The sequence below is a fragment of the Delphinapterus leucas genome, chromosome 1 (assembly GCF_059928025.1).
Source record: "Delphinapterus leucas isolate spDelLeu-1000000601 "Yukka" chromosome 1, BTC_Dleu_Yukka2, whole genome shotgun sequence".
Taxonomy (NCBI): Eukaryota; Metazoa; Chordata; class Mammalia; order Artiodactyla; family Monodontidae; genus Delphinapterus; species Delphinapterus leucas.
Genome location: NC_143129.1, coordinates 7910308 through 7936956, shown reverse-complemented (window position 1 = coordinate 7936956; position 26649 = coordinate 7910308). Strand labels below are relative to the sequence as shown.

At 47.3% G+C, this 26649-nt stretch overlaps 1 protein-coding gene and 1 long non-coding RNA gene across 8 annotated transcripts in view; one reads left to right on the top strand and one right to left on the bottom strand.

The window, feature by feature from the left end:
- Positions 1-635: 635 nt before the first annotated feature.
- On the bottom strand, positions 636-24991 carry DDX59 (DEAD-box helicase 59). 6 transcript variants are annotated; one of them, XM_089906259.1, is made up of 9 exons: positions 24815-24991; positions 23880-23945; positions 22853-23673; positions 21632-21799; positions 18655-18744; positions 10972-11223; positions 9587-9739; positions 8943-9071; positions 3144-4055 (listed from the first exon to the last, which is right to left on the bottom strand). In XM_089906259.1, exons 3-9 carry the CDS (start codon positions 23660-23662, stop codon positions 3792-3794), a joined length of 1866 nt encoding a protein of 621 aa, XP_089762385.1. In that variant the 5' UTR covers positions 23663-23673; positions 23880-23945; positions 24815-24991; the 3' UTR covers positions 3144-3791. The 6 variants fall into 6 exon arrangements, with proteins under 6 accessions (XP_089762391.1, XP_089762385.1, XP_022417720.1 ...); XM_022562012.3 differs by lacking the exon at positions 23880-23945; XM_022562013.3 differs by lacking the exon at positions 24815-24991 and having other exon boundaries at positions 23880-24571.
- The window catches only part of LOC149750407 (uncharacterized), a 43007-nt gene continuing 40745 nt past the window's right edge, over positions 24388-26649 (top strand). Inside the window, exon 1 of one of the 2 annotated variants that reach the window (XR_016391828.1) lies at positions 24388-25589. This is a non-coding gene — a long non-coding RNA (uncharacterized LOC149750407). The remainder of the gene's footprint in view (positions 25590-26649) is intronic. The other variant, XR_016391829.1, reaches the window with a different exon arrangement.

The window sequence follows — 26649 nt, the reverse complement described above, 5'->3', positions numbered from 1 at the left end:
CCCTGTATGCTTTTCTTATGGAATATAGTGTTTCAGACACATCAGATGTAGACCAAATAATAATGAATTTCCACGCCCCCAGCACTGGCTTCAATAATGATCAATTCCTGGCCAAACGAGTTTCCTCCAGACTCCTCCACCCTGTGTGATTCTGAAGCATATTCCAGACAGGGAGAGATTTAAAAGCAGGAAGCACAGAACATGTAGGTTTGGGAAGACCTCAAAGAATTTTAAAGCAATCCTTTTCTCATCTTACAGATGAGAAAAGCTAAAGATTAGACATAGAATTAATTTCCTCTAATGAAAAAAATTTGCAAAAGGCTTTGCCAAGTTTTCATCTTTCTGAGATGAAGTGAGAAAAAGAAGGATATGCAAACTTTTTGGAAAGCTAAAATTCAAAATTTTAAATCACTGTTTGTAAACATTTTACAAATGACTGTCAACACAACCAAAAAGTAAACATTTGTCTTATACTGACTTTATTTGCAATTCTGTCCAATAACACCACATGTGCCATTATAAAATTGGTCCTCCCACCCACAGCAGAACAAAAGAAGTGTGTTTCCTTAATTATCATTGGTTGGTTTTCACACTGTGGCCCTAGTGCCTCTGGGGTCACTCTGAGTGCGCCTGGGAGACACCAAAAGAGTCCTATCTGCCCGGAGTCATTTTACATGTGTCTTCCAGGAAAGTCACCTTGAATGACCTGTCACCTCTGGATACCTACCTAGTTTATGGAGCGAAATTTGTGTTGACAGTGTTAAGCAGAAAATATAACAAGGCAATAAGGCCTGTGCTGATATTAATTCCAAAGAAGGGCACACCCCGAATAATACTCAGCCTGCCAACAGAAAATAGTATTGTTTTTTTTTTGTTGTTGTTGTTTTTTTGCGGTACGCGGGCCTCTCACTGCTGTGGCCTCTCCCGTTGCGGAGCACGGGCTCTGGACGCGCAGGCTCAGCGGCCATGGCTCACGGGCCCAGCCGCTCCGCGGCACGTGGGATCTTCCCGGACCGGGACACGAACCCGCGTCCCCTGCGTCGGCAGGCGGACTCTCAACCGCTGCGCCACCAGGGAAGCCCCAATAGTACTGTCTTATCAGAAAATATGAGAGTTCATGGAGCCAACTTAGATTTATTCAATTCATCAGTGTGAGTCACAGTTTAAGTATGTGGCAATGTTCTTCATAAAGATGTTATGAAACCACACACAGACACACAAACTTGGGCTTTTGGAAAAAAAATTCTGATTTAACAATGTGCTTGGTATTAGAAATATGAATAGAATGCCATTGAAAGTATCTTATAAAATGGCACTGCATACTGCAGAGTCTAAAAGCTGCTTAATTTCATTAAGGTGTTTGACATACAAAAGATGTCTGCTTCCATCTGGCAATAAAGCAATTAAAAAGTGAATTCTGTACCTCTGTCACGTAACGCAATTAGCAGAAGAGCAAAACAAATGTCTGAGAGCATACATGACTAGTTATTTCAGCTAATTAAAATTTCAAACTGTATAGTAATTCGTCACAAACATCTATTACTTAAAATTTTATCATGTGGCTCATCGGTGTAAGGTTGCCATCTCTCCCTTCTTGGGAAGAAGTGGCTCTCATTCAGAGAGTATGTCCTTCCTTCTTGTTCTAGATCTCACGTTCTTTCTTTCATGAAATGAGAGAAGGTAGCTTTTTAAAAAAAATAACATCTTTAATTGGGAAAAAAATATTAGCAACACTGGGACCAATGAAAACAAGTTTTAATTTCTGGTCTGTAAATTATTGATATATTAAGGGAGGAAACCACTGCCTTGCAGCCACCTGTCCCCAACAGGAGGGGAGATGGGAGAGGTGGAAGGTGTTGTTGCCAAGATCTCAAGGAGTGAGAGGCTGAGATATGGAGAAGCAGGAAGGACCAGAAATAGGAGTGGGGGGATGGTGGGGGACGAGGAGGGAGGGCAGGGCACTGGTGCCTTCCCTCTTCCCTCTTCCCTCTACCCGCCGCTGCTGCCGCCGCGCTCTGCACAGCACTGAGGTCTGGTCCGCATAACAAGCCTGTGAGTCAGGGCTCCCTCCCCACCGCTGTCTCCTCCACCTGCTGCCTTAAGAAGTGAGTCTCCAAGAGCGTGGTCCACATGCCCCACGCAATACAAAACCCGGAATGGAGAGCACGCGGCACGCGTGGCTGGAAGAAGGTGAACAGAGACACAGGATCGTGTGCCCAGCGGTGGGAGCAGAAGCCAGGGTGCCCGCGCGTTAAGCTGACCAGGGAGGTGATGTTACAGACCAACAGTACTTGGTTTTGCTTATTAAATACGTTCCCCTGCAAATGCTGATTTGCAAAGCTTTCTTGCGTTTCTGGTCATACTGCTTTTATCTATAATCACGTCTGAGTCTCCTGAAAAGCTGCCCTTTCTTTGGTATTACCAACACGTCGACAGCACCTGGTGTGTGTGCAGACTTGTGCTCACTGCACCTCTGATAGCGCCCTGGGCCTTAAGGGTTGCCGCAGCCTGGTCCCTTGAAATACCGCTCAACAGTCGGCAGACAGAAATGGGGCAAGAGGGAGTCCTGAGGTTTCGCGCACTCTGGGGAGACTCTGACCCCACTGTTCCCCTTGGGTGGCGACCACAAACGCTAGGGTTTAGTTACCTGCATTGGCCCCTCACCCCCGGGGGAGGATGCTGAGGGTACAATGCTTGTTTAAGTGCCAACACTTACATAACATACTTTCTAACTAACCCAGCTAAACCAATACTAATGGTTTTTAAAGAAATGAAAGTATTGCTGCATCAAAGCAAAATGCCCATCCTTCCTCCCAGTGTTTAAAATCACCAGCTGAGAGGTTTGGAAGCCTGAGCCCAGACGGGCCAGCACCTGCATGTGTTTCTCAGGCCGACCCTGGAGGCCACGTGTTTAAGCCGGTGCCACCAAGAGATGGAAGACCTCAGACCCAGAGGAGAAGCTGCCAGTCCTGCCATAAGTGAGAAATACATCTTGGTTTTGTTAAATTCCCCAGACTTTAAAGTTGGTTTATTATGCAGTCTGTAAGCTCTGAGGGCAGGCACAATGTCCACTTGTGTCCTGAGCACTGAACAAACATCCAGAACATAGTGTGAGCTCAGGAAAGATGTGTGGAGTACAATAATACACTTTTTACATTTATTTTTTAAGTAAATCAACTGAATTAGCCAAGTGGCGTTAACATAAAACCATATATTGCAATGCAACATTCACATAACTCGACATTATTTGATGAGCAGCCCACATCAGATGTAAAATAAATTTACGTTTATCTAGCCGAAAGGAAAACGGAGAGAGAAAATAGATATTTAACATTTCTTTCAAAAGGGGCACTGACCATTTCTTCCATTTTTTATCATTTACTTTTCTCCAATATTCATTGATTCAACAATAATCCAGGTGCCAATGTGCACGCAGCACAGTGGATATAAAACAGAAGAATCACCATCTGAGTCAGGATGTGTGGGTTTCTGGTTCTGACGATAGCTACGAGGAATCTTTATTGAAAAAAAAAAAAAAGGACTTCTTCCAGAGAGAAGAAATTTTTACTTCATTTAGTAATTCACTTTCTGTTGTTGTTTTTAATTTATGAAAATTAAGAAGGAAAATAAATACAATATTGCTGTATAAATTTGACAGTCTATTAAAACTTTTTACATCATGTTAACTTTTTGTTTCATGTGCATGTCACATTCATCAAACCACACAGGAATAATGTACAGAAATTTCACTGACAATATGCAATAAAGATCATTCAACGTGGTATCACAAATCATTTTTGAGAATTACTTTTATCATGTCTTCTAATAATGTCCATAAGATTAGCCCCCGTAACCAGATCATTGTGCGTCTGTTTATCCTTCTGCTGCTCCTTTCTCCTCTGGTCGTGAAGGTAAGGGGAATTTAACAACTGGGGGGGGAGAAGGGACCCTGTGGGTTTCACTCGTTTTGCAATATCCCAGAAGAGTCTTTTCGAGTTGTTATTGATGAAAGTAATCGCTGTTCCATTCTGACCTAATCTCCCCACTCTTCCAACCTGAAATGAAATGCAAAGGACGTTTTCAAAATGTTCACATAGAATCTTAATGTCTCTTGAAAGAAAACGAAGACTAGTATTTACAGAAGCTTCACTAAGATGAACATTTGTTCAGAGAGCATTTTTTGAGTTGTTCACCTCAATATACTTGTGAGATCAATTTAGTGGGCTGCCACTAGCATCGTGTTAAGGAAACAACCCAAATAGAAAATAAGAGAATAAAAATAAGAAAAGTGAGCATCGTTTGTGAAGCTTGTGTTTCAGTTATGCGCGTGTGTGCATATGTGTGCATGTTTGTATGTACGTGTAGGGGGTAAGGAGGCAAAGATATTTCTTATTGTGAGTGGGTTAAGGTAGAAACTTTTTGAAAGCTATTGCATCAAGAGCAAAAGGACTGTATCTCCTTTATAGTACTTAAGTGCCTTGAAATGTGAGACTGAAGCAAGTCCATTTTTGCATAAAGTTACTTCTCATTTTGACCGAGTTAAACAGACACAAATTTGTGGAGACCCGTGAGAAGGAACAAAACGTGTCTCCAAATATGCTGAGAAACTCTTCAGAAGGGAGGGAAACACACAATCATGGTCAATTTCTGCTCCTTAATTGAAACGTAGAACTTAAAGTATACTCAGATTATCTAAATGAATAGATAGTTCCCGCCAATAGACAGAACGTCCTTAACGCCGTAAAAGAAGAAACTTCTAAAAGAGCTGGAAGGGGTGGCCTGCAGAGAGCGAGACTGGGGAGAAATAAGGGGGAGATGCTGTTTTTCAGTATCAGCTTTTGTTTTTACCTGATTTATTTACCTTACTGAGTTGTTTCAATAAAACTAAAAATTAATGCCTGCAACTCACAGAATGGGAGAAAGTATCTGCAAGTCATGCTTCTGATAAGGGTCTCTAGAACATATAAAGAACTTCTACAACTCAAAAGGACAACCCAATTTAAAAGCAAAGGATTTAAGCAGACATTCCTCCAAAGGTATACAAGTGGCCAATGAGTATACAAAATGATGTGCAACGTCATTAGTCATTAGGGAAAGGCAAATCCAAAACACTTCATATCCATGAACCTGGCTATAATAAAAAAAAGAATGTAAATGTCGATGAGAATATGGAGAAAATGGGACACTTATACTTTGCTGGTGGGAATGTAAAATATGAAGCTGCATGGGAAAACAGTCTGGTGGTTCCCCAAGATGTTCAACATGGACCCAGCAAGTCCATTCCTACGTTTATGTCCAACAGAAATGAAAACACATGTCCACACAAAAACATGGCCTTGGGCGTTCACAGCATTATTCATAGTAGCCAGAAAGTGGAAACAACCTAAACGTCTAGCAACCAATGAATGGATGGACAAATATGGTGTATCCTTACAATGGGATATTATTTGTCAATAAAACACGACAACAATGTGTGGACCTTGAAAACATTATGCTAAGTGAAAGAAGCAAGTCACAAAAGACCACATACTGTATGATTCCATTTACATGAAATGTCCAGAAGACATAAATCTACCGAGTTCAGTCGCCGTTGCCTTAGAATGAGGGTGTGTGCATGGGATGAGGAACTGGGGTGACTGTGGAGGGGCGAGGGGTTTCTTTTGGGGGCGATGAAAATTTTCTAAAATCAATTATACGGATGGCTGCACCACTCTGTGAATATACTAAAAACCAATGAACTGTACACTTGAAACTGGCAAATTGTATAGCATGTGGATTACATCTGAGATGTAACTTATACTAGATACGTTATACTGAGATAAAAAGCAGTTAAAAATTAACTGCAACGGTCTCCAAATTCTAAAAGATAGCTAGGAAGTTCCCTGGCGGTCCAGTGGTTAGGACCCGGAGCTTTCACTGCTGTGGGCCTGGGTTCAGTCCCTGGTCGGGGAACTAAGATCCCACAAAGCCACGCAGCCCGGCCAAAGACAGCTAATGTTAACAATACAGAATTATTTCTCCAGAAGCTTAGCACCCCTGAAATTAAAAATCAGACACGTGGGAATACTGACTGTCATTTTAAATACCCGTATCATTTAACCCAGCAGTTCTCCCACTAGGAATTTCTCTTACAGATGCACTTGCAGGAGAGGCCCAGGGAACTGTGTATACAGGTGTCCATTGCAGCATTAATAACAAAACACGGGAAACATCTGATTGTCCAGCAATGAAGGATTTGGTAAATAAATTACAGGACATCCATATAACACACTCCCATGCAGCCACGAAAATAGAATGAGCCAGATTCCACAAGTGAAAACACCTGAAGAGCTCAGAGCAGTGCCTGGCGTTAGGCTAAGCGCTCAGTCCATACCAACACTTATTCAGTGGTGCCTAGTGCGTGCTGATAAGGAAAACCGTCTAAGGCCTCTTCAATAAACAAAGAAGGCACAGGCAGACGAAGGCATAAAGAAGCTGTGGTACATATACACAACGGGATACTCCTCAGCCATAAAAAAGAGTGAAATCGTGCCATTTGCAGCAACGTGGATGGACCTAGAGAGATGATCATACTAAGTAAGTCAGACAGAGAAAGACAAATGTCATATGATGTCACTCGTATGTGGAATCTAAAACAAAACAAAACAAAAAAATACAAAGGAATGTATTTCCAAAACAGAGAGACTCACAGACATAGAAAACAAACTTATGGTTACTAAAGGGGAAAGGGGGAGTGGGATGAGGGATAAATTAGGAGTTTGGGATTAACAGATACTCACTACTATATATAAAATAAATAAAAAACAAGGACCTACTATATAGCACACAGAACTCGAATCAATATTAGGTAATAACCTGTAAGGGAAAACAATCTGAAGAATATATTATTTATACACACACACACACACACACACACACACATAGAGCTGAATCGCTGTGCTGTAGACCTAAACTAACATGATATTGTTAATCAACTATACTTCAATAAAATAAATATATTTCCTCGTTAAAAAAAAAAAGAAAGGCGGCACAGAATAGAGAGTATAATATGGTCCCATTTATGTGGAAGGTGTGACAGGGCATGCACATCACATCTGTACATATGCACACACGCATGCATTTACCATTTCTGCAGTGTTAACTGGGGGAACCACTCAAAGGTAGGAGGGCTTCCTTGAAAAGACTTACCTTTCACTTTATATCTTTCGTTATTTGTGTGCTTTGTTATCGTGTGTATGTGTACTTTGATGATTGAAACAAACAAAAAACACCCAAATACAGAGCTACAAAAGCAGAAGAACCTGTGGCCCCTCTGAGGAGAGGCACGCAGCTCTGCACCTGTCAGCATCCCCGAGGCACGCTGCCTGTATTACAGTGGGTGTAGCCTGATAACTGCCAGCCACAGGGCTGGCCTGGGGACAGCAAGAGACGGGTACATAGGTATAACCAGCATGTTCCATGTAACAAGCAAAGAAGCTTCTTAAGTATTTTAATACTCTAGACAGATTTCTAGCCGAAATTATTATTTTTTTCTTTTTAATTAATTAATTAATTAATTTTTGGCTGCGTCGGGTCTTCGTTGCTGCATGCAGGCTTTCTCTAGTTGCAGCAAGGGGGGCTACTCTTCGTTGAGGTGTGCAGGCTACTCATTGCGGTGTCCTCCCTTGTTGCAGAGCACGGGCTCAGTAGTTGTGGCTCGTGGGCTTAGCTGCTTCGCAGCACGTGGGATCTTCCCGGACCAGGGCTCTAACCCGAGTCCCCTGCACCGGCAGGCGGATTCTTAACCACTGCACCACCAGGGAAGTCCCATCCAAAAATCATTAAATTGAAAGTATGGGGCTTCCCTGGTGGCGCAGTGGTTGAGAGTCCGCCTGCCGATGCAGGGGACACGGGTTTGTGCCCCGGTCCAGGAAGATCCCACATGCCGTGGAGCGGCTGGGCCCGTGAGCCATGGCCGCTGAGCCTGCGCGTCCGGAGCCTGTGCTCCGCAACGGGAGAGGCCACAGCAGTGAGAGGCCCGCGTACCGCAAAAAAAAAAAAAAAAAAATTGAAAGTTTGGAAGAAAATAAAGTTTAGTTACGTGAACAGTCAGCTCCTGTGGAATAGTCAAATCCCTGAGGCACAGGTAAATGAGGTGGTACCAAAAAAAAAAAAAAAAAGAAAAAGAAAAAGAAAAAGAAAGAAAGGGAAAAAGAGAGAGAGAGAAGGAGGGAGAGAGAGAGCAGACTGCTACATTATTAAGTCTTACGAAAAATAAAGCAACAACTCAGTAAGGGCACTACAGGCATTTCAGTGGGCAACTTCAGTAAATGTGACATTCAGAGGTGATTCTAAGAACATCAGAGAAAGGCTTTACTTGAAGAGTCTGTAAGTGATGCCGGAGAAGGAAGACAGGTAGCGGTCAGTGAGATAACGTGGCGCTCAGAGAGGCTTTATTTCTGAGAGAAAGAAGAGCTGCTGTTATCTCTGGCAGCAAAGGAAAGGAACCAAACTCTGAAAGGTGAAAGTCTAGAGCGAATAAGGGTATGAAGAGGAGATGAAGACATGATTCCTAAAAAAACAAACACTTCAGCAGATCGACTTTATTTTGGCCAGATGCAGCAACTTAAAACAACCTTTTTAAACAAAGCCCTCTTTTTCTGCTTATAAAAGCCATTTAATATACTCACTAAGAAAACAAAAAATATAAAGAAAATTAAACTACACCAAAAGCTAATCACTTAAATTTTTTAAATAAATGTTTTAGTTTTTTATTTCCAACTGATTTTTAATGCATTCTACGCATCCATATAGTTGTGAAAAACATAATTTAGTTTATATATTTTAAAAGCAAAAATACATGCAGTTTTACGTCCTGCTTTCTTTTAACTTCCCATTATAACGACAATGCCTTGCATAAGAAAATTCATGAGCAAAACGGTGGTAACAAATAAAATCTCTACCTGATGCACGTACTCATCCATGCTGGGAGGCATGTCGAAATTGACAACCAGCTTGACGCTGACCAAGTCCAGGCCTCTTCCTAGGACCCCCGTGCTCACGACAACTTCATAGTCTCCTTCAAGTAAACCCTTTCCAAAACAGCAACAAAATTCATTATTGGGGATTTTTCTTGAGTGGTTTTCTGTCGTTGAGATTATCCTTCCTTTTCTCAACACTTTCTCCAACACTGGTGTTGCAATACCTTCACAGTAAGTATAGGTCTTAGTACATCTGAGAGACATATGTAGCTTAAAGGCCTTCCGACCCCAACCCCCAATTTTTTCCAATAATTTATTCAGGCAAACCTTTTCCAAAGGTGAGCTACTCTTTGCCTCAGTCCAAAGTGACCTGATTTCAGAAATGGCAGATTCTGAATGATTAATCTATTTAGTAGACAATCCCTAGGGGACAAGCTTATTGCTCCCAAAACACAGAAGGCTGAGCGAGAGAAACAATTCACTTCACACCGCTGCGTGCCTGAAGTTCTCGGGGTCATTAAAAAACAAAGGTCTGCTTTAAAAAGCAGCAGATAATATGGTATCTCTTGAAAATGAGGCAAAACAGATTTACAGGAAAGAGAAGAAAACAGAACGCTGGGTGTCACCTTCAGTATGTTCTTCCTTTCCGGCTGGGACTTTTCCGAGTGCACAGAGGTGCTTTTCAGACCTGTGATTTTCTGAACGGCCTCGCTCAACAGATCTGCTCCTAGTTTGCAGTCCACAAATACTAACACTGGAGGCTTAAAGAGTTTCTTATCCTGAAACATTAAAAACACATATTTAAAATTACTGCTATAACATAATTTACAATGGGACGTTTTTCTGAGAGCATTAGTATAAGCTAGTTATCAATAGGTTTACCAACACTGCTAAGAAGGAAAAAAGGCACATTCTGTTAAAACGAGTGTTTTCTTTAAAATATGCACAAACAGAAGGCAAACAGTGTACGTCCTTCACGCTTCTGCATCACCTCATGAAAACTGCAGAAATGATTTTAAGTGCAATTTAAAATTTCCAAAATTGTTCGTAAGTCAAAATAAACCATATTTAACTTAATACTGTATCTTTAACAACTACGCTTGTACATACCACCCACTTCACAAATTTCTACTTAAACCAGGTACTGTTAAAAAAATCCTATTTCTCAAGGACAGAACAGCCAAGAAAGAACCTGTCTTTACCTTATATATAAAACTACTAAAAATTTTTGAAACAAAAAAATATTCTTTGGGAATAACCTTGATATTTCAATATCTTTCTATAATAATGCGAAAAAAATCAACCTCGCGTCTATACTGCATGTTTTCACAAATAAAAATTTACTTGAACCCTAAAGAATTCTGAAGTAAGCAAAGCAATTTATTATTAAACATCTACAGCAGGTTCCCCTGAAGCTGCATCTAAAAAGCACTCTCTCAAGAACTGTGCAGACTGCTTCTCTGGTGGCCCAGTGGTTAAGAATCCTCCTGCCAAGGCAGGGGACACGGGTTCGAGCCCTGGTCCGGGAAGATCCCACATGCCGCGGAGCAACTAAACCCATGCGCCACAACTACTGAGCCTGCGCTCTAAAGCCTGCGAGCCACAACTACTGAGTCTGTGTGCCACAACCACCGAAGCCCGCTCACCTAGAGCCCGTGCTCCAACGAGAGAAGCCACTGCAATGAGACGCTTGCGCACCGCGACAAAGAGTAGCCCCCGCTCGCCACAACTAGAGAAAGTTTGCGCACAGCAACGAAGACCCAACACAGCCAAAAATAAATAAATAAAATAATAAATAAATTTATTAAAAAAAAAAAAAAAAAAAAAGAACTGTGGAGACTTCCCTGGCGGTCCAGTGGTTAGGACTCCATGCTTTCACTGCGGAAGGCCCGGGTTCAATCCCTGGTCGGGGAACTAAGATCCCACAACCCGTGTGGCCAAAAAAAGCAAAAAAACAAAAAACTGTGAAAAGTGCAACCTACAAAGCAGGGCTGACCGCTTTACCACTCACATTCAAGATTTCAAACAGTTTCTTCTTTTTGGCCGGTTCTTCCACCCATAACACAATCTGGCGCACGTTGGAGCAGGGCAGGTTCTTCTCCCCAGTGATGATTCTCACGGGGTCACGCAGAAGCTGGCTTGCGAGTTGCTCTATGCTGGCTGGAATCGTGGCCGAAGCCAAAAGGGTCTGACAGTCATGAGGCACATTTTCCAAAACGTCAAGCACTTGCTGTTGAAAGCCCATCTTTAACATGGTATCAGCCTAAACAAAATCATTGTAAAGTTAGTCCTACATGAAAACCCAGGGCCACCCTAGAAAAAAAACGGATACAATTAAGAACGTAAAAAACTTAAAACTCTTTACACGGAAAAATACACCACAATGTCAAAAGCCAAAGGATTAACTGAGAAAAAAATATATTTATATAAAACTACATACTGTGTAACTACGTTTATAACGATGTACAAAGATTTTCATTATGGCATTAGTAATAGTGGCCAAAAAACCCCCACCATATACAGCCTAAATATCCAACAGGAGGAGACTTGGTAAGTAAATTATGGTAGATCCATACCATACAACACAGTGCTAGCATGAAAAATGACCAGAAAGCTCTTTATCCCTGCTAGGAGAAAAGCAGCAAAATAGAGAACACTATGTATAACATGAGACCATTTGTGTATATACTCAGGAAAGTTAATTGCTAACTCTGGAGAGAAGACCTGTGAGCGGGGGGGGGGGGGGGGACAGTTTTATTCTTCATTTTATAGCTTTTCGCAAAGTTTGATCTTTTTTTTCTTTTCTTTGGCCACACCGTGCAGCATGTGGGATCCCAGTTCCCCAGCCAGGGACTGAACCTGCACCCCCTGCATCAGAAGCCCAGAGTTTTAACCACTGGACCGCCAGGGAAGTTCTTGCATTTTTTTTTTTTTACCATGAACATATATTTATAATAAAATATGATTTTAAATAAACAAAAAAAATTAATTTGGGGGTTTTCACTTCTGTATATACCTCTGCATTGCTGGTTTCTAAAAACAATGAGGGACTTCCCTGGTGGTCCAGTGGTTAAGAATCCGCCTTCCAACACAGGGAACGAGGGTTCAATCCCTGGTCTGGGAACTAAGATCCCAAATGCCACGGGGGCCCGCGTGCCACAACTACTGAGCCCGTGAGCCGCAACTACAGAGCCCACGTGTTCTGGAGCCCGCACACCACAACTACGGAGCCCACACGCTCTGGAGCCTGTGTGCCACAACTAGAGAGAAGCCTGTGCGCTACCACGAAAGGTCCCGCGTGCCGCAACTAAGACTCTACGCAGCCAAAAATAAATAAACATTAAAAAAAAATAAAAACAGGGGCTTCCCTGGTGGCGCAGTGGTTGAGAGTCCGCCTGCCGATGCAGGGGACACGGGTTCGTGCCCCGGTCCGGGAAGATCCCACATGCCGCGGAGCGGCTGGGCCCGTGAGCCATGGCCGCTGAGCCTGCGCGTCCGGAGCCTGTTGCTCCGCAACGGGAGAGGCCACAACAGTGAGAGGCCCGCGTACCGGAAAAAAATAAAATAAAATAAAATAAATAAAAACAATGAATGTATTGCTGAAAAAAAATTTTTTAAGTTTTTAATTTTAAAATAAAGAAAAGTTAAGGCTATCTTGATTTTCAAATATAATCTGGGTGTCTATAATTTTGGAAAATAAGACATTGAATTGTTTTAGTGTCCACTAATGTGCTGTCGGTTAGACTGAAGCTTGATCACTTGTTTTAATATTATTCACTCTATGACAGTTAAAAAATATGAAATTATCATGATGGGCTTTGATCCCGGCTCTACCTATGACCTCAAGCAAGTTAATGAAGAGCTTTAAGCCTTAGTTTTTCCCTTTATAAATGGAAATGATAATAGTAACTACCTCCTGGGGCTGTGATGAGGATTAATGAGGTAAAGCATATAAAGTACCAGCAAGGTCCTTCTCAGCGTTTCAACTAACTAGCAGACAGAGAGAACACACACCCACAGTGTGTCTGCAAACATCCCCACGTGCCTCAGTAATCCCACTAAGCCCCATTCATCTCAGTAGATGGCCCTGCTTCTCCTGGTTCAGAAAAAATAAGACCATGAGAAATAAACTCCTTCAGTTTCTCTTCTCACCCAAACTTCCTGGAAGAGTCCTCCAGCCCTGCGGTCTCCCTCCCCCGCCTCCCCGCCCTCCCCCCACTGTCCGGTCCAGGGCTCACCTCCCGCCCCTCACCGGCTCCTTCAGGTCTTCAATCACTCCCCAGGTGCCACATTCAACAGCCACTTTTAAGTCTCTGTCTAACTCTTTTTAAGATGCAATTATTATTATTATTTTATTTAAAGAGTATACTTCTTTCTTTTTTTAAAAAAATATTCATTTATTATTTATTTTTGGTTGTGTTGGGTCTTCGTTTCTGTGCGAGGGCTTTCTCTAGTTGTGGCGAGCAGGGGCCCCTGTTCATCGCGGTGCGCGGGCCTCTCACTATGGCGGCCTCTCTTGTTGCGGAGCACAGGCTCCAGACGCGCAGGCTCAGCAGTTGTGGCTCACGGGCCTAGTTGCTCCGCGGCATGTGGGATCTTTCCGGACCAGGGCTCGAACCTGTGTCCCCTGCATTGGCTGGCAGATTCTCAACCACTGCGCCACCAGGGAAGCCCTATTATTATTTTTAAATACTAGAAGTAATAACGTGCTCACTGTAGAAAACTTGGTAAACAAAACAAAGTAGAGAAAACCAAACTCGCCCATCACCCCACTACCCAGACAGCAGCACCGCCTCACTTACTATCCACGTCCTAACTGTGTCTGGAAACCCTCCCCCTCCCTACAGCCACCACCCTGGCTCAAGCCCTCCCCCTCCCTCCTGGGAACCAGCTTTCTTGCTCAAAGGCTATTCTCCACGTGGAGAATATGAGTCTGAGTATAATACACTCAGGCTTAAAATCCGTTAAGGTTTCCCAGCATCTACAGAATAATGTCTGAATTCTCAAGGCCAGGAGAAAATGAAAAAGAAATACAATGACTATGGTTATTTATGGTTATTTCAATGGGAATATGGGTGTTTTTCCTCCTGTTTCTAACTTCTCTTTAATGTACGTGGATTACTCATAGAATACAGTTGTTATTCAAACTGCAGAATGGGCCATGAAGAGCATTTTTTGAAACCACAAAATAGGACAGAATAAAACATATGAGAATAGAGAAATCACATGTCACAAGGGTATTGTTTCATGAAAGTTCTGTTTCATTTACACACACACACACACACACACACACATGCCCCTACCTAAACAATATTCATGACTGGTTCCCATCTAAACTGTACTTTTTGAAAGCCATTATCAATCAGACCTTGGGAAAATCTTACTCTTTCTACACCTCAGTTTCCATTTATAAACCTATTTCCTACCTACCTTAGAGGGATGTTAACAGATTAAAATGTGAGGGAACATGTACTTTAAAAAACCTCTTAGAATTAAAAGCACTACTTAAATTTAAGGTGATTCAAATAGTAGAGCCACTCACAATGAACACAAGGCTACTCTGAAAATCTCAGAGTCCCCGGGGGGAGACGGCACTTGGATACAGAATAAGCATTAATAAGGTAAGAGGTGAACATAGGTGTCCCCTAATTAAACAGCAAACCTGGCCTAATTTTCTGGGGACTGTTCTTGGTGTCACCTGCATTTCTTCACTGCTCGTGATGTCCTTAATCCCAGACAATCTGACGTCCATCTCTGCCACCAAAACTTCACTCCTGAGGGTCCCCAGGCTAAACATTCACTCCACTCAGCAAACCTTAACTCGTAGCCAACGGTGACTGACAGTCCCCATTCGACGGGCATTTACTGGACGCTGGGCACCTTTCAAGGGAGCATGGTGGGAGGTGGGCACCATCGCGACCCCGCTTTACAGATGTGGAAACTGAGGCACATGACACAGTGCCCTACGACGTGGTGGAGCTGGGGTGTGGACTGGGGACCACTGGCTCCAAACCTACGTCACGAACACCAAGCTCAATGCTGTGTGCTCGACGGTGAGGAAACGGAAGGAGACCGTACCTTTCCAGAACTGATGGTCCAGAAGGGAAACTTACTATGTTCGTATCCTTGAAACGCGATACAGTTAAATGACAGCACGGCACATCCTGACCAGCACTCCCTCAAGCCCTGGTCTTCCTTCCCTCCCTGGCTCTCCTTTTTCAGACAATTTCTGTACATCAATGAGCCAGTGGGCTGCGTCCCAGGCTCCCTCCGTCTCAACCCACACTCTCTCTCTAGGAAGCTCAACAAGTTCCAGGGCTCTGAGCACCACGGACACGTCAAAGGCGGCCCAAACCTCACTCGGGGCCATAACCGCCTCCCTGGACTCAAGTGGTGGAGACTCACTGCCCACTCCGTGGCCCCTGCTGGACCTCAAGGCCCCTGGAATTTAACATGTTCAAAACAGACTGTCTCTCCCACTGCCAGACCCAGTCCTACTCCAGCAGCATCTCGGGAGAGGCACCGTCAGGCACCTGTTTCGTCTCTCATCATCACCCCACCTCCGATCCATCAGCAGCCCCGCAGACCCCGCTGACGTCCGTGCGGACCCCTGACTCCCGCCTCGGCCGACCAGAACCCGCTCACCTCAGGCAATGAGACAGATGCCCGAGGACGTGTCACAGGTGCTCCTCCTTGGCCCAAGCCTCCCGAGACCTCCCATCACTCCAGGAGGGCTCCCGCCCCGGCCCGGCCTCCCCCTCACCCCTCCTGCAAGCCCGTCTCCCTCCCCGGACCTGCCCCACTCGCCACTTGTCCTCACCTGTCCCCCTGTGGCCGGCGGCCCTTCTCCCGCTTGGAGTCCTTCCTCCAGACGGATCTCCGCGTGGCAGCTGCTGCTCTTCAGCCCCCCAGAGGCCCCTCCCACCTGAGGGGCCCCCTCTCCTCGGGCGCCTCTGTCCCGTCACCTTGTGTACACGCCTGTGTCACAGCTCACCTCGCTTTCCATCACATCCTCACAACCAAGAACAAAGGCTAGCACGGGAAAAGCCCTAATGGATTTGACAGATAGATAAGCATTCATTATTCTCAGCACTGTGCACCAGCAGGTAGTCCGGTCCGGTCCGTGTGCCCCAAGCCTTCCTAAAGGTAAGCAGTGCAAACATTCCCGGGCTCCACCCCAGACCCACGGAGCCAGAGCATCCAAGCACGAGCTCTGGTTCTCCATCTCAGCCACTGGGGAAACGGCAAACAGTGTGCCTGGTCGCGGGGTGGAGCAGGGAACACACTGCAGAAGGACGGTCTGCGCACGGGTCCCCGGAGCAGAGACGAGGGGGCCTAAGGTCTGCAGGGCGGCTCCAGAGGGAAGGTTCTGAGTCACGGACACGGAACGAAGGAAGAGCAGGCGGAGGGGGTGGGAGAGAATCCTCGGGACACGGGGGAGGCGGAGGGTGGCAGCAGATTTTCCTAATCCTAAAGGACTGTCAGACTTCTGGCCTGACCATTCCTGTGTCCGGCCCCCTCCCCCCGCCCCCGAACAGTGGCCCCTCTCCCCAAGGACATCATTTGTTCCCGGTTCCCTCTGGGCTCTCAGACCACCTCTCTGTTTGCTGACTTGTCTTCAGCTGCAGAAGGCAGAGCCTCAGCCCACCCCTCGTCTCTCTCAACTTCCTCCTTAGAGAAGCCAGCACGTCCCGTGGACTCTCACGCGTGGGTCTGGTACCTGCCCCTTCATCCAGCACCCACGTGAGATTCCACATCTCCAAAACCAACTCGAGTGTGTCTACCAGGCCCCAGCCCGTCCCCGTGGGCCCTAAATCAAGGCACACCCCACCCACCTTCGTCCTCCTGCGTGTCCGGTCATCACACGACCCGTAAGTGATTCACTGTGACCCTCAGGCGAACCCGATGCCTGCCTCCAGTCCGTCCCCGACCCTCCCCCTTCTTCTGGGCCGATGGCTGGCTTTCTTCTTCCTCCTCTAATTCCCCAGCATGGGCAGCAGACCTCGTAAGCCACCACTTCCCACGTGGCACACCCGCCCGTCTCTCCCGCCGGCCCCGCACACGTGCACTGCCCGACCCGACCGCGTGCACTGACCGACCCGACGGAGTCTGCTCGCCTTAGTCTCTTCACCTGGGACGCTGGATGCATCCTCTAATCTTCGAAATCCTTTTCCCTCTTCCGAGGCTCAGGTCAAGTCCCGTGACCTCTGAGAAGCCAACGCGCCCCCTCTCATTTCTCCTCCTGAACCCTGAGCACATACACGGTCCTACTGACAGCTTGCATCGGGGGAGGGCAAACCTCGGCTCTCGGGACGAATTCAGACCTTCGCCTGCTCTTGTGAACAGGGCACCTTGTAGGCTTGGAGGGTGTTTACAGCTTCTTTGTGACGCCACCCATCTCACCTAGGGCTCGTCCCCTGCACCCGAAGAGCACCTCTGTACTGACTTCAGTTTCAGTATGTGACCGATTATGCTGTTGACCGGCTCCTCTCCCTGACCACACAGGAGCCACGTCCCCAGTCACCGAGGAGCTGGGCATCGGTGCACTTCTGCCGGACAGCACTCCTCGGGCACCATCACCTTGAGCGCAGCCCTGGGGTGCCCCGGAAACCTTGTTAATGTAAGAAAACGAAAATGCTCTGAAAAGAGGGGGGCATGAATAAATTCTCTACAAGGATCATCCTCAGGCTCGTAAGACGGGGAGGGGAAACCTAAGGACATGGGCTTATCCACAGGGGAAACCCAGCCACACGTTCAGGGTGGCAGTAAGGACGAGAATTCAATGCAACACATCAGGTCCCCCAAAGGCCGGGCCAGGAAAACGCTGACTTAGCAGCACTTTCTAAAGGACTGGATATTATTTTACATTTATACGGGACTTTTCAGTGCGAGACGTTTTCACAACCACTACTCTTCCTTGCCACGACTCTGGAAAATGAAATGACTTGCCCAAGGTCTCACAGCAGGCGCAGTACAGGCTCAAACCCCCGTCTTCTGGGTCTTGGCTGTGTTGCGGCCACACCCTCTGCTGTCCCGAGGCGACTCCCTGGTGCCACAGACGCAGGCCAGGTTGCTGTCACTGGTCAGCACTGATCACTGCTGGGTAGGCCCAAGCCTCTGCCTCGTCACAGCCAGCGGAACGAGCACGCAGGCAGGACAGCCGTGCCCCACCCCCCCACCCGTCCGGTTGGTACGTGATGGATTATCATCAAATAATAACACTTTTACTTATTAAGCAAGCCCAGAGTATAAAAATGCCTATTTGCTCTATGCAACACAGAAAATCACAACCACAGACGCCTGCGTCCATGTAGAAAAAAATAAGCTCCTCCAACTAGGCATCATTAGCTACTTCCAAAACTCCCCGAGTTATCTGCCACTGATTTCTTTCTTTCTTTTTTTGTAGACAAATGACACCCAGCATGTTTAAAAAAACGTAACACTTGAGAATACAGTATACCTGTTCAGTTTACATTTTCAATCAATTAGGACAAGACAGTGGTGGTTTAATTTTAGTTTAGCTGCAGTGCTGCACAAGGATCAGCTTAAGGACCACTACCGCAAATTAAAAAAAAATCCCTGAATTGTTTTCCTTTGGGAGACAAAATGGCTGAAAATATACAATGCAATTATATAACCATAACGTGCTTTTCACAGATTATATAAAACTCCGTTTTTAAACACCACTACTTACTTCATCCACTACTACAATTTTTATACCGCCAAGTTCTACAGCGCTCTGCTTTATTATATCCAGAAGTCGCCCAGGAGTTGCTATGATAACCTGAACGAAAGAGAAAAGGCAAATTAGAAAGTTCGATCGCGTTCATTCACTCACATATTCCTTCATTCTACACTTACTGAGTGGCCAATGCATGCCAGACTCTGGTGTAAGTACTCGGCACTCGATGATGCGTAAGTCAGACTTGGTCTCTGCTCTCGTGAAAGTCATGACACTAAGGAAGAAACAGAGCCAACACGTACGTGCTCACAAGAATCACGACAGGGTGTTATCAATGGAGGGATGTACTCAGTGCTGCTAAAACACAAGCCAACACCCACAGGAGTAGCGGGAGTGAGCACGACCGGCAGGTCCAGGGAGACGGAAGGGCATCGTGACCGGTGAGCTTGGAGGCGGGGAGGCTGGCGTGGGTGGAGGGGGGAGAAGGCGGCTGAGGCCTGAGAACCTGGCAGGGCCCACGCTGGGAGGGCCTTACGAGCACGCTCACCGCTATCTGGCTCCGTGAACAAGTGCAAACTCCTTGCCCTCTCTGGGCCTGCTATTTCACTTTTAAATTACGAGGCTGGGTACAATGAACTCTAAGGTCACTCAAGGGTCTTAACAGTTTTATCATATATTAGCTGAAGTTGTGGTTAAAAGTAGGGGCTTCGTGAAACTTCAGCAGGAATCGTGGCTCCAGCATTGGATAATGGTGTGAGTCTCTGTTTTCCCGTCGTAAGATGGAAATGCTAAAAACTATCGTGGGGATTATATGAGACAGTGTCGGGATAACTCTGGTGGAGTTACAAATGACCTCCTATGTTCAGCTGTACCCACGTTTCCAGTCCACACCCGCACAGTGGTAACATCGCCGTGGAAGATAAAAGGTCTGTATCCCCAGAACACAGGGTTTGGCGTGGGTACTTCAGACATCCACAGATATCAAGTCAATTTTAATTACTTTGACTTGAGTTCACTCCTTCTCTTCCATTATCCCCTCTGACGGTTTGGAAGTCATCAACTTTTTTTCATTCTTTGAGTGCTTCGCCTTGAATGTCGACAAATCTATAACTTAATATAAAGTTAACCGGCACTTTTAGCTTGTTCTTGAAAGATCCAGGGTGCTGCTTTACCGCGATCGCATCTCGCCTGCCCTTACACGCTGTGGGATGGTATTCACCCCATTATTTTGAAACCACGGCTTGTTCCTGGTCACTGTTCGCTTGGCCTGTGTTTGCTTAGCTTCGCCCACACACTTACTGCCGACTTTGCACCAGCTTCCTTCCACCCCCCACCTTCCTCTCTGGAATCTTCTTTATCGGCAGAAGGGCTTCCTCCAGAAGTTCCTTTAGATGGTCCACTGGCAATACACTCTCTTGGTTTTGTTTATCTGAGTAGGCCTTCGTCTTGTCCTTACTCTTGAAATATAGCTCTGCCGAGCACACAGACGCTTCAGCTGCTTTTCCTCCCAGAGGGTAGGTGTCTGTGAGTCCTGGCCCGGGCGGCAGGGGGTGCGGCAGCCGGGCGAGGAGGGGTGAGGCCGTGTAGGGCAGAGTCCAGGAAGGAAGGCATCGCTGTGAGGGAGGGACACTGGTGACATGCCGGGGGATGGGGCAGATAAATAACTACATAAAGGATAAGGGATGGCAGGTTTCTCATCGTCAGAGTTACCAACGTGGAAACAGAAAACGTAAAAGGAACCTTGTGATGAATGAGAACTGGAAATATCAACATGAACTCATGGTCTCGGATAGGCTGAGGTCCCAGAAGCAATGACAGTCCAACAGCAAGGAGCCCAGGTAGAGCCCAGGTCTCGGTTTCTGAAGACTATTCTCCACACCAAAAGAGCCAGGGCTCCGTGGAGAGAGTTCCAGGGCCGAGGCCAGGATAGAACGAGGTAAGTACGGAACATCTTCTTTAGATGGAAAGTAAGAAAGTAGTCAAAGAGTGACAAGGATATGATAAAAGGACACAGAAACCGACTGGAAGGTGCTTCCACTGGTCAAACAGATTATACCCCTGTAAAAAAAACAGGGAACCATGAGTCCGTACTGATATAAAAAAGTGAGTAAGTGGAAAGTTTGGGGAAGCTCAATAAATTTACAACCTGAAAGTACTCCCCTTAAAATACTTATTCAACACAAAGGGTACAAACAAACTCTACAGTTTTAACTTGACAGATAAAAGCACCAGTAAAAGGACAAATTGAAACTGTGTGCCATCTAAAAGGATATAATGAAAAGAAAAGCATCTCTTCTGTGATGTTCTGTTAAAGAACTAAATTCAAGACCCATAACCTGAATCTAATGAGTTCAGGGCTGTTCTTCCAAGTAAGCGGCTTATAATCCTTAAACAGTGCCAAGATCCTGAGAAAAAAGGAAAGATCGGTTCCAAACTGAGGACACTGAGAGAGACATGACAGCTACAAGCAACGAAAGACTCTGAACTTGATGGAAAAAAGCTGATGGGACAACTAGCAAAACCTGAGTGGGGTCGGAAGCCGTGACACCAATGTTAATGCATCCCAACAGACCAGCGTGAATTTCCTGGGTCTATAACTGGATTGTGATGATGAAGGACAATGTCCTTGTTTGTAGGAATCACACTCTAAAGTGTATCAGCCACGATCCTGAGGTAAGGCCCACCTTTCGGAGATTCACCTTCTCAGCCGTGAAAGAGGGGGTACGCCACCCCACCTCCCAGAGCAAACGCAATGATTAAAGGTGGTAATGGCTGTGAGAACATCCAACAGCGTTGGGAAAACAAAAGGCACCTCCCTAACCTGTGCTCCTGGCCTTCCCCACAGAAAACGAACTTTAAAATTAAGGCTCACGTGGCAAGACTTTAAAGGCCACCTAAAATCACACTCTGAAGTTCCTCAGGGGGCGAAAACCCTTAGTCCCTGCATTGCTTAGGTCCTCTGCAAAGGCGTTCGGTCCAGGGAGCCCACCTGAACGCGCTGGCGCAAGCGATGGAGCTGCGGGGGGGCGGGCAGGCCCCCCACCAGGAGCGCGGTCCTCATGCGGGGCAGGCCGCTCACCAGTTCCTTGGCCTGGCGCTCTATCTGGATGGCCAGCTCCCGCGTGGGCGTGAGGATGAGCGCGGATGGCATCTTGCTCTGCAGAGATGTGAAACACACCGGCAGTGAGCTCTGCTGCTGTGGATGCAAGCCTCAAGGCAGCCCCCGTGGTCCCATCAGCCCACCGGCCTTCTGCTCAACTGCAGAATCCTCCAAAGCCAGCATAAACTGCACCCATTTCTCACATAACACAGACAGACAATGGAAGACCCCACCATCAGGACCAGGGAGAGGCGTCTGCCTCAATCAAGGCGGGAAAACTGAAGCTTGGCTTCCCATCGACTGGCCTGTGCGACCTCCAGCCAGCCTCCTCGGAAGAGAAACCTGCTGGTTGCCCTGAAGATCTGGGTGAAGGCTGGCATCCTACCCTCGATTTCCCCTCAGCGCTCTTGTAGATTCACTTCTTTCTTTGTCAGGAGACCTCACTTATACAAACATTCTATTATGGTCTTCTGGTGAGTGTCGTCTATATTTTGAAAATCTAGTCTTTTATTTTTTTCTCACATTATCTTCTACTACGCTTTAGCGTTCCAAAATTTCCTCTCTCTCTTCTCCCTTCGCCTACATTTCTCACTCCTTTCCCCCCTTGCCATCCTCCAAACCTCACGAACTCCCTAGTACTTGGCAAATAATTACTCAAAACGTGTGTTAAACTAATTATGTTCAGGAGTGCTTATAAACCAATGAGTAAGGCAAGGCGGTATCATTTTAAGATGAAACGCAGGTCACGCTTAGCGGTATATCTTGAAACTCTACAATAGTGTTCTGACTTTGGTATCAGGTTTTTCAAAACACAAAATCGAAGCAGGCTAGATTGACACAAAAATCACAGCTCACCTGGTCAGCAGGATTTTTGCCCCAAACCCAAAGCCTGTTCCTTGAACAGAAAATGTGTTAAAAAGACAACACTTTGTAAGGAAAGCAATTTTTTAGACCTTCAATGAAGAGACTGGTTCAATATAATAAAATTTAGTTCCAGGGACTAAAGATCTAAGTACTTGGTTTCAGTTTGCAATTTTAACGTAGTTGAGGATGACACTTGGTAAACACCTTGACTGTTCTTGAGGCTCATACAGGTGAGCTCTACCTTACCTGAAACAGAGCTCGCATGATGACGGGAAGCAGGAAGGCGGCCGTCTTCCCAGAGCCGGTGTCCGCGCTGGCCAGCACATCTCGGCCCAGAAGCCCCAGGGGGACCATCTGCATCTGGATGGGGGTGGGGACCTCGTAGCCCGAGGTCTTCAGGTTGAGGTTTAAGGCCTCAGGGAAGCCGCAATGCTCAAAGTCAATGATGGGCCTGGGGACGCCTGGCCCTTGGACCACGATTCCCAGCTGCCGTCTGAGGTTTTCAATCTGGTCCTCCCGAAGGTTCGAGATGAAGGCGTGCTCGGTGTAGACATACGAAGCAGGATGTGGAGCCCCTGGCTCAGAACCCGCTTTCTGTGGACCGCCCGGCGCTAACGGCGCCTCCGCTCCGCGCACCTGCAGAAGGTGTTTTGCTTTACACTCCAGGCTACACACGTCTTCATCCGTCTCATTGCAGATGTACTCTCCGTAGCGCCCGCATACCACGCACACCGGCTCCCCGGGCTCGGCCTGGCGCTGCGTTTTGGAGAAGGACTTCACCGGCTCTTCGAGGAGATCGCTGTCCTGCGCCTGTTGCCCAGGTCCAGCCAGACCCCCCTCAGGCACCTGGCTGGCAGGCCCGGGGAGAGGGCACGGCTGGGCGCCGTGATGCGCCGCTAGTGCAGCTTCTTTGGTACCCGAGGCATCATCGGCTGGACCATCCCCGCCCGCACCCAGCTGGGGGTCTTCTGCTTCTGGTTTGACTTTCTTGGCTGCACAACTTCTACCATCATCGTTAGCATTCCGCCTGACTTTCAGGGATCTTGGAACGAACATCCTTCAATATTCTGTGGAAGAAATTATACACTGAGATTTATTTTACCCTCAATAAAGTCACAGATAAAGAACCCTAAGTTCATCATGTCCCCAGGTTTTGCTTCAAAAGAACAAAGAAGGCGATGCTCCCATCAAGCTTCCCTTCCGCCCCCGCCCGAGTCCGCCGGGTGAGGGCAGTTCTGTCTGCATACACTGCACACGGCTTCACACCACTGACCTCCGTCTGTGGACTGACTTGCACTTTGACATACCAGACATCACAGAAATTCTGGGGTAAATCCTTCTGTTACACGTTCACAAACGAAAACACAAAAAGAAAAAGGTCTACTTCACAACTGCAGTCTTTCAAACGAAGCCACAAGATCGCTAGTAATACGTGTGCAGCAGTTACTAGGTTCCAAGGTCAGAGCTGAGCGCGAAGTACACACGCGTGTTCTCTTACGTGGGGTCAGTTCTCACGGGGGACTCAGCACCTGGAGGCTTAGGGACTTGAAGCTCACACCTTCTCAGCGTGTGCAAGGCTTCAACCACAGCGCTTCCTATTTACAACCAAACAGGTTTTTGCAAAATGACAGCGTTTGGTAAACAGGCTTTAACCTAATTTGGGGGCTGCCAAATATGCTAAGAAATATTTTTCTCAAAACAAAAATTCTTAGGATACATTGCCAGATTCCATTTTTCCAGAAAAATTCCAACGAAATTACAAGTGAAGGTCTAGGGTTACCACCTCAAGTCCCCGAAAAGGTCAAGGGGGTGGGGGTGGGGGGCCGCTGCACTCGAGAGGGAGGAGCTCGAAACGCAGGTCCCCGCGACGGAACAGAGGCGGAGCTGGCGGGGCTGCAGACGCGTTGCTCCAGTTCGCGCCAACGCCCCTCCCCTCCCCCTGGGCGTCGTCCCTCCCCCCGACGTCAACCCCCTCGTGCGCCGCCCGCTCCACCGCGGCTCCGCACGCAGAGGCGCGTGACGTCATGGCGCTGCCATGGCCCGGGCGGAGCGCGCTGGGCACGAGGCCGGAGGTGGGGGCGGTGACAGGGAGTGGGGGAGGGGACTGCGCAGGGGCCCGTCCCGCCGCCGCGGCTCGGCGCCCGGGTCCCGCACGAGAGTAGTAGGACGGGAGGCAGGCCCGAGCCGTGGGGCCGGGGGCACGCTCACCCGCGCGGACTGCGGCCGCGTCCGCTCCCTCTCGGGGCGGCTCCCCCTTGAGGCGCTGGGCCGGGCTTCCGGCCGATGAGCCCGGCCACGCGGCCACCGTGCAGCTGGGGAACCGCGCGGAGCGCAGATTCCACTTTTCCGGCTTTTGGGATGCGCCGCTGCGCGCGGGGAAGGCGGGGCCCGACGGAGAGGCCGGAAGGGAGGGGGCGGGGGCGGGCAGTTCCGCGCGTTCTCCACGCCCCTTTCCCGGCTTCCGGCTGGTTGTAAATCCCGGAGACTGGTTGAAGCGGGCCGGTTCCGTGGGGAGGGCGGATGTTGGGATCCTCCTGGAAAAATTCGCGTAATCTAGTGGGCGGGGCTGGAGGAAAAGAGTCAAGGCGCCGGGAAAGGGGCGGGGACGGGGGTGGGAGTGGGGGGGTCGGCAAGCTTGGAGGCGGGGGGAGGGGGGGTGTTGCGGGCAGTGGGTGAGGCCCCGTGGGCCTCGAACCCTGATCTGCTTCTAGCCGGCGAATAACTGGAATTAACGGAGCAGGTTTAGTGTGCACGTGAGATACTCTGGACCTTTCCACCCGCCCCACCCTACTGCGGGGATAGTCACACAGTCACGTGCCGGGTGGGTCCCGGGGGTCGCACTTCGCTGGAGCTGGTCCCCGAGCCGCTGGCAGTGAAGTGACGGGGAAAGCGCGGGACCGGAAGGAGGGACGCGGGGCTCCAGGACTTCCAGCGCTTTCAGGCTAATACTGGATGCACACGAAATCACATGTTGAGCAAATATGTAAGTTTTAAAGCACACTGAGAAAACGGAAGCCTGTGACTCCACATTATCCACGTGGAGCATATATACGGGCGCTTCCCGGGTTGTAGCTACCCCTTGCTTCTTCCCTCGACCACCCCTGTCCTGAACTTTGTCTCTCCTTGACATTCTTAGTCATTTGATTATAGGTGGAGGCATTCCCAAAGGATATATTGTTTGACTTTTCTCTTTTTGAGCTTTATACAAATGATACACAGTCTGGTGGGATTTGCTTTTATCGTTGAACGTTTCTTTGATTCACCCAAGCTGTTAAGTGTAAGCAAGCTGTAGAACATTTATTTTCACTGCTGTAACATTGCGTTTCTGTGAAGTCGTTTATGTCCAGTTGTTTATCCGTTCTTCTGTGGACACTTGTCTCCAGTATTTTGTTATTATTGGAGGCAAACTGACCATGAAGCTAATGAAATTGGAGTTTCAGGGCCCCTCCCATGGGTCTCTCCCATGGACCCGAAAGAAGAACCTTGGCAGTGTGTTCCCATGGTCATATGTTTTTGTAAAATCTACAGAAGGAAGACATTTAAACCACGATGGAAGAGGGCCACTTTCTCTTTACATTCCTGCGCCCCCTCCTTCAGCCCTTTTCAGCTTGGGTGATACACGGCTGCAGGCATTTGGGGTTGAGCCAAGGTGGGTTGCATCAGGGATGCGTTTGAGTTCAGTGGAGAGTATGTGTGAGGTTTGCAGTCTTTAATGTCAGGCTCTTGCTTTTCACCCCAGGGTAGGAAGGTGCATGAACAGATGGTCATATCAGAACAGGAATGTCCCACAACATCCAGCACCTGACCTATGTGTGTGTTGGGGCAGAAACCTAGTTTGAAATGTAGGGAGCTGGAAGCTAATCTGAAAAAACTCAGGTGTGTAAAGTTGTAAGTGGAGGATCCAGTTCTGACCTGGAAGTTCTCTCCTGTCAGGAACGTAGTCATGCTTCTATGTTTATAAATGCACTTTACATGTTTTCTTTAATGATGAGAATCACACAAAGTAAAATTTGTCAGATTCTCTGAGTTTGTAGGTCATAACC